Raw genomic sequence first — 9439 nt, forward strand, 5'->3', positions numbered from 1 at the left:
GTGTCAGATGGGCTGGTTTGAGTATTTCTGGGATTTTCACACACAACAGTCTCTAGAATTTACTCAGAATGTTGCCATAAAACATCCAGTGAGCGACAGTTCTGTGGATTGAAACGCCTTGTTGATGAGAGAGGTCAACAGAGAATGGCCAGACTGGTTTGAACTGATAAAGTCTACAGTAACTCAGATAACAGCTCTGTACAATTGTGGTGAGAAGAATATCATCTCTGAATGCTATTCTGAGATGCGGGTTGGTGCTGTTTTGGTGGCATGAGGGGGACCTACACAATATTAGACAGGTGCTGTTAATGTTGTGGCTGATCGGTGTATTTTTAAGATTGTCGCAGTGAGAGAATGCGACACGATGAGAAATGCCACTGCAAATGCAAAAATTAAGTTGAAAATACATTATATAAACTCACAATTGTCTGATTATAAACTCAGAGATTTAAGTCGCAATTGTGAGTTTATATAATGTTATAAAATCAAAATTGAGGGAAATAAAGTCTAAAAGTCAGAACTGCCTCTTTTTATTACCTGGCAGAATCTGTCTTCCATATGAACCAGTCTGGTCCAAAACGCAGATTTATAGAAGAAATATCTGCAGTTGGGATATAAGATTAAGATGAGTAATGTAATATTAAACAAGCTGGTTTCCCGTCAGACACAAACCAACATTTACTTTGACACAAATACTTGCAACTTTGTAGCATTTGGCTGCAAATATAATTTTTTTCAACAGTTATACACAAAACAGTTCAAATAAATATAGTTTAATAATCCTGAATGTAGACATTTTTAATATAACAGCAATAATATGAATATTAATGTAGCTGTATATAGTTTTCACTGTTTATTCAATGTTAGTCTAATAGTCGAGTTTGTTAGATAAAATGAAAGAAATGTATATTTTCGAACACATTCTATGATTTCTTAGTTGGCCTGAAGAAAGTTGTTCTTTTCTGCACAGAGTTTCTCAGTTTCGGTGGTAAACAGAGAATCTGGGCGTGAAACCTGCTGGCATGACTTGCGATGAAGTCCTCGCATAATCTGTGGAAATAAACTCTATTAGTTCTTATTTATTCTACTTACTACTGAAGCAATGCTCACATCATTTCTTGAACACTTTAAGCATCACAGGAGATTATTTGATTACAAACTGCATTATTACAAACAGTTCCAGAACAACATGTACATTTGAAAAACTTTAAATGAAAATGAACTGATCCATTATTCTCTCATTTCTGTTTCATGATTGAATGGATACAGAGATCTTTACCGGATTAAAGGATAAGGCTGAGTCTGGAAAACTATAGCATCATTGCAATGACCCTAAAAACACACAAGATGATTACAGAAAATCAACTGCAAATTAAAGAGTAAATTCACTGACGTTTGATTTGAAGTCATTGTATGAGACTGCTGATGTTTACTGAATGATGCTGTGCAACACTTACTGTGTCCACCAGAAGAATATAATCATGACTTCCTCCAAACATGACAACATCAGAGTCTCTCCCTTCACAAGCGCTGTGCCACAGTCTGAGAGAAAAAGACTCAAATCTTATGACAAAACCCAATATACAGAAATATAAATACTACCATAACATAGTGCATTTCTATTGGAAGTAAATCACATATTCATAGGAACAACATGCTTCTTATAAGTGCATTTTTATATACTATATATTTCTGTACCTGCTAAAAATCTGTTTGACATAATCATGTTTTCACCTACCGAGGTTTGTCCTGGTTTGGATGCTCCGTCTTTGTCCAGCCTTTCGTCTCCAGATTAAATATCCAACCATCACCTGAAAGGAATTAAAAACAACGGTTAAATGTTTATAGATTAAGCAACATTTTAGTTCAAATAAAGTATGGTTATTTGATTGACATACTCATAGGTCTGCAGTCCACACTAAGTCCACCAAACAGGAAGAGTGACGTGTCTGACACAGTTGTTAATGTGTGCCAGGACCGACCCAAAGGCACTTCGGTGGACGGTACACTGATATATAAAACCCAACACAAGACTTTACACACATATCGTGGTTTACAGGTACAAGAGCGATGACATGTAATAGTAAATAGGTTACATGAGTGATGATCTGTAGCTTACTAATATGAAAAATGTCTTACATTTCTGACCATGTCCATGAATTAAAATCCAAACAATACAGATCACTCGTTCTCGTCTCCTGTGCACACAACACATGACACGAGTCTTCTCAAAAGATGAAACAAACACGTCTTCATTACAATAACTCTCTAATGTAAAGTAAGTGGTGATCTGAATTAGGATTTCTTTGCATTTGAATGAGAAATAACATTAAGAGAGCAACAGTCTCTATTCGGCATGTATGAATAAAAACTCACCATTATTCTTCCACCACATACGTAACCTTTACTAGCAATCGTAGCACTAGCGTGCGCAGCACGTGGAGCAGGAACATGTCCCTGTCAATCAGTCATAACCATCATAAACTGCTTCAAAGATCAACAGAACATATTTTACAATAATACATAATATTCAATATAGACTACAGTAAAGTAATAATTGAATTAGAAATATGTGAGTCAACGATTCATGTGAATGACTTACAAACGTTTGTGGTTCAGTCCAGCTGCTTCTTTCTGGGTCAAATTCATGAATTTCATTGTTCCATCCCCAGAAAACATCTTCAGCCTGACAAGATCAATAATACACACTTATCTGAATCTATTGATGAATCACTATCACACTCTTTAACAGTGAGGAGTTGAGTCTTAAACATAAACTACCCATGATGCTTCATCCACAATGAAGCTCTTTGGATCACTGATTTCATTCAGCAGTTTGTGACCGTATCCACCAAAGTAGATAATTCTGTTAAAAGGTCAAAACAGTCTCAGTTTTATCACAACTATTAAAAAATAAATTCTACATATTGTAAAAATGTGTTTGATGAATTGAGATGCAGAAATATGAAGCGCTCACCGTCCTTTATGAACCCAACAGGACAGTTTGTCTCGTGGTGAAGGTAGAGATCCGGATTGATGTATCAACTTCCTCCAGATGAACTTTCCATCGTGAAGATTGACTGAGTAATGCTAAAATATAACAACATATATTTGGAGGGTCAGAATGACGTTTGTGGCTCATGATGCAAATGAACACACTGAATCCAGTTTCACCTCATTAGTTTGTCCATCATCACAGCAGCCGCCGAATATAATGAAGTCTCCATTCACAACACAACCACATGTGCCTGACATAGACGGAGGAATCACTCCAATCATGTCACGCTTTTCCCTTTCAAATAAAGTACAATACATCCATACATTGAAGTGACAAATTATTGAGTTCTCTTCACAGTCTTGACCTTTTGTGCTGAGGTTAAACAGATCAATAACATCTAATCAGTACATGTTGAATAAAACATAAACATGAATATGAAACATGTTGCAAAGTTCAATATTTATCTCATCAAACTGTCACTGATGGCTCTATTCATCTCATAACAATGTGTTTTTGTTCTATAAACGTCTAACAGTGTAAAACATTTCGGTTCCGTACGTAACCTCGGTTTTCTGAGATGAAGGGAACGAGACATTGCATTTATTAATGCATGTGGGAGTGCCTTCTTACACGACCTTGAAACGTCTCTACAATAATGCCAATATTCTAATATTGACTATGGTGTTTGAGCCCCGCCTGTTTTGGTGTGAAACTGTCCGCTATAAAAACAGGTGCACAAACACCATTTCCTCAGAATTTCTGACTGAGAACAAGGAGCGCATCACTCATGCCTCAAGAACTCTGAGTCTTGTAGAGCAGCTAGCGTTCACAATGTCTCGTTCCCTTCGTCTCAGGGAAATGAGGTCACGTACTGTATGTAACCGAGACGTTTCCTTACGACTCAGTACACTTGACATTGCATTTATTAACGCATATGGGGAGCAGAATCCCGTCACGCCGCACTACATGACATAACCTCCCAGAAATGAAACATGACACCGTAGTCTCGTGGGACGGGGACCGACAAGAGTATGCTGCAGTGAGTGACCCTCATGTTGGGCCAGGAGGGGAGCACTCAGGACGAATATATAAACTATAGTCATATAGTATGAATTAACTCCTTCACGAACCCAGTCGGGAAGGGAGTTTATTTATAACGTAAGTGCTTGTGACTTACGGTAAATTACAATGGCCTGAATGCAGGCGGTTGTGTAAAAAGATGGGAAGCTCGTCCTTAAAGGGAGGAGCATAAGTATATATATTTGGCCAATGAATAGCAAGCGCTCTAAACAGAGAGGACTTGTGAAGAGAGAGACGTTATCTCTAGGTGGTAAAACCTTGCAAATGTGTTTTGAGAGGACCATCCTGCTGCAAAACATATGTCCTGAAAGGACACACCATTCATCTATGCCCATGAGTAGGCCATGCCTCTAGTTGAGTGTGCTTTAACACCAATTGGGCAAGTCTTACCCTGGGACTCATAAGCCAAGGCAATTGCATCGACAATCCAGTGAGAAAGTCTTTGCTTGGAGATGGACATTCGTTTTGTATATCCTCCATAGCATACAAAGAGCTGATCAGACAGTCTGAACTGGTGTGTACGCTCAACGTATGGGTGTAATGCCCGCACAGGGCATAACAAATGCAATTATTGTTCCTCATCTGAATTAATGGAGGAGGGAAGAAGGCCTGAAGGTGAACCCGCTATGCTCTGAAGGGTGTGGTTAGGACCTTAGGCACAAAGCCTTTTCTGGGTTTGACAGTGGCTCTTGAAAGATCAGGGCCAAACTACTGACATGAATTGTCAATTGATAGTGCATATAAGTCACTGACCTGTTTTACTGAGGCTGAGTCCAATGGTTGGAATGGGGGCCCTGTGAGAGCTTTTAGGACTAAAGTTAAGTCCCAAGTCTGGACTGTAGCTGGCCGAGGTGTGTTTAATTGTCTTGCTCTTTAAGGAACTTTATGATTAAATCATGCTTGCCTATAGAGGTGCTGACTTCATTTACATTTATGCATTTGGCAGATGTTTTCATTGAAAGTGACTTACAGTGCACTTACTACAGGGACAATCCCCCTAGAGCAACCTGGAGTTAAGTGCCTTGCTCAAGGACACAATGGTGGTGGCTGTGGGGATCAAACCAACAACCTTCTGATTACCATGAATGTGCTTCAGTCCACTACACCACCACCACTCCACGCTTCATGTGCGTGATTCGTAAATATAGTTACCACATACACTTTGAGCATTGACGGAGTGAGTCCTGCGTCTAATCGCTCTTGAAGGAATATGAGAATTTCATGTATGGGGCAGTTTACTGGGTCTTTGCCATGTGAGAGACACCAATCAGTGAACACCTTCCCACTCCCAGCAGGGCTTGGGACTTTGAGTACCAGAGGGGACAGTTGGTATTCCCCACTGAGGTGAATAGATCGATTTCTGCTTTGCCGAATATTTCCCAAATCCTCAATACAGTTTGAGGAGGACGTCTCCATTCGCCCAGAATAACAATAGGTCCACGACATAATTCAGGCGGCCTGAGACATATGTCGCTCTCAGGGAGAGGAGATGACGCTCGCTCCATAGGAGGAGGTGACGCGTCAGTCTCAACAGTGGCGGTGAATGAATTCCGCCTTGGTCGTTTATATATGCCACAACTGTCATGTTATCTGAGAGAACCAGGACATGACAATTCACTATTTCTGACTGAAAAGACTTTCGGCGGTTGATGTGCCATGCTTTTTTCGCACCTGTCCAGGTGCCGAAAGTCAGGCATCCATCGCACACCACCCCCACAACCTGTGTTGGAAGCATTCGTAGTCACCACTTTCCGCCTGACTGCCTGCCCCAGAGTGACACCTCGCTGGTGAAAGGCAGGAGCTGTCCATGGTGCTAAAGCAGCTGTACAGTGGCGGGATATAATGATGCGCTTGCGCCCTTGGCACCAAGCATGCCGAGGCACATGGCGCTTGAGCCAGCACTGAAGAGGTCTCATGTGTAAGAGACCTAATGGAATGACATCAGATGCTGCCGCCATAAATCCCAATGCTTTCTGAAACAGCTTCAGTGGAAGTGTTCTCCCCAGTTTGAACTGAGACAGACTCTGTAGGATGGCCTGAACGCTGGGCCCTCGAACACAAATCTCAAAAACATCCTGTGATATCATACAATTTGGATATGACAGTACGCATCCTTCAGATCTATCGGCGCAAACCAATCGTGTGGGCGTACATGCGATAAGATCCATTACTGAGTAATAATTTTGAATGGGTGCTTTGAGTGCACGATTCAGATGTCTCAGATCCAGGATCGGCCGAAGTCCGCCATCTTTCTTTGGAACAAGAAAATAATGGCTGTAAAACCCTTTTTGTGCTTGACAATTTGACACAATCTCTATCGTGTTTTTCATGAGGAGATTGTGTATTTCGGTTTGTAACACTGGCACATCTTTGGGTGAAACCGTGGAAGACAGAACGCTGTTGAAATGGTGGCCGGCATGCAAATTGGATCGCATAACCATGTTCGATCGTTTTTTGCACCTATTCTGAAATACTCATTAGGGCTTGCCACAAATCCGCGTAACGGGACAGAGGGCAATTTGGTTTGCTCATCATATGATATAATGTGTCGCTCACTATAGGGATGCGGTTGCGCATAATGTGTGTGCTTTGAAGAGGAAAAGGGCTCTTTATTGACAATGTGTGAGCATCTCGTGCATTTGCAATGAATGCTGTATCCTTTTTTGCACTTATTGCATTTATTAGAGTGCAAGACACAGAAACAACATTTTGAACAATACTGTGAACAACAATATTCCTTTCCTGGCAAACCATAGTGGGGAGATGGGGAACAATGTTTTGTGTCTCCAACCGAGCCTTTTTTGGAGCAGACCTGGAGGGAACCGCAGGCTCTGCTTTCCGCTTCAAAGGGTTCTGCCGGTGAGGCAGCAGGTATGGGATTTTTAGTGGGGCGCTGGCTCGAAATAGAGCAAGGTCAAACCGGCTGTGATGTACTCCGTATGGGCATAAAGTGTCTCATAGCCTGTGACTGCTGCTGAGTCGCGACGCAACGCTCAGCAACTTTATTCACAGAGCCGCCAAAGAGGCCAGCTGGAGACACTGGAGCATCCAACAGATTGGCTTTTTCCCAATCACTAATTTCTGTGAGGGTCAGCCATATATGTAGATCCAGAACTGCCAGGTTGCCCATGGACTTGCCGATGGCCTGCGCAGTGACTTTCATGGCATGCAGCGCTAAGTCTGTAGCGGTGCGGAGCTCTTTGAATGTCTCTGGATCGAAGCTGTGCTCGTCCATTTGCTTGAGGAGCTTGGCTTGAAATACCTGGAGCACAGCCATTGCGTGTAGTGCTGATCCATCTTGTCCTGCCGCTGAGTAAGCTTTTCCCGCCAGTGCGACGTTTGTCGATACGGTTTGGAAGGATGTATGGGCTGTGATTTCCACCCCGTTACTCGCTGGGCAGACCTACCCCCTCCTCCACAGGGAGTAATTGGGCATAAACGTTTTCTTCCCCGTTATCCACATTAGAGAAGATGGCATCACTGCACGAGCTCACCTGAGAAGGGCGCACCATGATTTAGATAGTTCGTTAAGAACTTCGGGGAGAAATGGGGCAGATTTGTGGGACGCTGCCGTTTGACGGCGTCAGGACTGCAGGAACCATTCATCGAGGTGAGACTGTTCAGGTTCCTCTGCGGGAGACCACTCAAAGTGAAGCTCTTCGACTGCCCTTGTAAGGACGCGGAGCATCTCCCTGTCAGTGGCGCGTGCACGTTCCTCTCCCTCGCTGGGGGAGGGGCGGCAACATCATCCACTGACCACTCGCCTGATGAAGCGTGAGACATGACATCGTCATTATCATCCCCCACATCAGAACCGCTGCACGAGACAAGGCCGCCCGCTCTTTCAGAAGGTCGGAGCTCGTCTCACACATAGTGTATCGGAAAACATGCACTTCGTGGAGATTGAGGGGCTCACGGGGTGTGTGCTGCCACGAGGACCACCTCAAAGTCATCCTGCTCGACCTCGTGGCTCTGCCTTGCCTCCTCGTGTGTATCCTCGGGTACCACAGAAGAAGCGGGTGGGAGGGTGCGTGAGGCTGAATCGTCCCTCAGAATGAGGGTGATTCGCGAGCAAAGCATCTTGAGACTCATGCCCTCACAGTGAGGACAGTCTGTCTCCATGAGCGCTGACTATGCGTTGGCGTGGCCCAGACAGTAAACACAGCTCTCATGCTGATCTGATGGCGGGATGTGCCTCTCGCACAAGGAACACTTAAGGAACGACATCTTTAAAAAGTCACAAACACGCAAGTGACTCTTTTAGATATATAAATATATAAATTAATATATATTTATATCACACAATATACAATACACAATATACAATTGCTTTGTAAGGATACACAACACCTGCCGAAGCACTGCGGGGAATCAGGATGCTGAGGCCCGTCCACCAGCGAAGCGTCAAGTGGTGAGGCGGAGTGATGTTCCCCGGAGCACTGCAGGGGAGCGGAAAGTGTTCCCGCGAAGATTCCACCCGCTGACTCGTGTATATCGATGGCGAAGGGTAGAGAGCTTCTAGACAAGAGATGATCGCTGTCTTGAAAGAAGAAATTCCGAGGAAATGGTGTTTGTGCACCTGTTTTTATAGCGGACAGTTTCGCGCCAAAACAGGCGGGGCTCAAACACCATAGCCAATATTAGAATATTGAGGTTATTGTAGAGAGGTTTCAACTAGGTCCTGTAAGAAGGCACTCCCACATGCATTAATAAATGCAATGTCAAGTGTACTGAGTCTCAAGGAACACATTACAGTTCACACTCTCTCCTGTTACACACTATAATAAACTCTATACAATAATAACTGTAATAACACTATAACAGCTGCATTTAAATGATTCTTACCATAAACCACTTTCTAAATCATACAACCAAAGCTCGTCATTTGGAAGAAAAACTTCGTGGTCTGCAACTGACTGAGGAATATAAATAATAAAACATACAAGTTTTAATTTTTCAGAATGTGTTCAACATATTTACTCAATAATACTTTTTATTATTTTACTGCACTGTTAATAAAAGTGTTATTAAACATGGACTGCAAAACATAGTCAATATTTAATGAGAACAGCACAAATTGGAGTACTATTTAATAAAACATGGTAAAATATGGATGATTTGTCCTGATTAAGTTTATTACCACATAACCGCCCCACACATATAACATGTGTCCGTCCGTCACCGCGGTGTGTCCGCTTCTCTCGCGAGCGACCAGCGGCTCTTCTTTACTGATCTCACACATCAACAATATACTTTATTATTATTAATGTTGTTATGAGGCGATATTTAACGAGGATTTAAAGCTCCGTGTTGAGAGGCAGTGAAGCATCTGATGTCAAACACAGCCGCCTGTCATTCTTA

At 42.6% G+C, this 9439-nt stretch overlaps 1 protein-coding gene across 2 annotated transcripts; it reads right to left on the bottom strand.

Moving 5' to 3' along the window:
* Window positions 1–757: 757 nt before the first annotated feature.
* On the bottom strand, window positions 758–9364 carry LOC127455267 (kelch domain-containing protein 1-like). 2 transcript variants are annotated; one of them, XM_051722999.1, is made up of 13 exons: window positions 9219–9364; window positions 8924–8994; window positions 3175–3292; window positions 2978–3090; window positions 2782–2866; window positions 2603–2686; window positions 2377–2457; window positions 2140–2198; window positions 1899–2008; window positions 1739–1811; window positions 1458–1542; window positions 1280–1332; window positions 758–1050 (listed from the first exon to the last, which is right to left on the bottom strand). In XM_051722999.1, exons 1-13 carry the CDS (start codon window positions 9318–9320, stop codon window positions 924–926), a joined length of 1161 nt encoding a protein of 386 aa, XP_051578959.1. In that variant the 5' UTR covers window positions 9321–9364; the 3' UTR covers window positions 758–923. The 2 variants fall into 2 exon arrangements, with proteins under 2 accessions (XP_051578959.1, XP_051578960.1); XM_051723000.1 differs by lacking the exons at window positions 8924–8994; window positions 9219–9364 and adding an exon at window positions 4832–7797.
* Between the last annotated feature and the right edge of the window lie 75 nt (window positions 9365–9439).

Source organism: Myxocyprinus asiaticus, chromosome 17 (genome assembly GCF_019703515.2).
Source record: "Myxocyprinus asiaticus isolate MX2 ecotype Aquarium Trade chromosome 17, UBuf_Myxa_2, whole genome shotgun sequence".
Lineage (NCBI taxonomy): Eukaryota > Metazoa > Chordata > Actinopteri > Cypriniformes > Catostomidae > Myxocyprinus > Myxocyprinus asiaticus.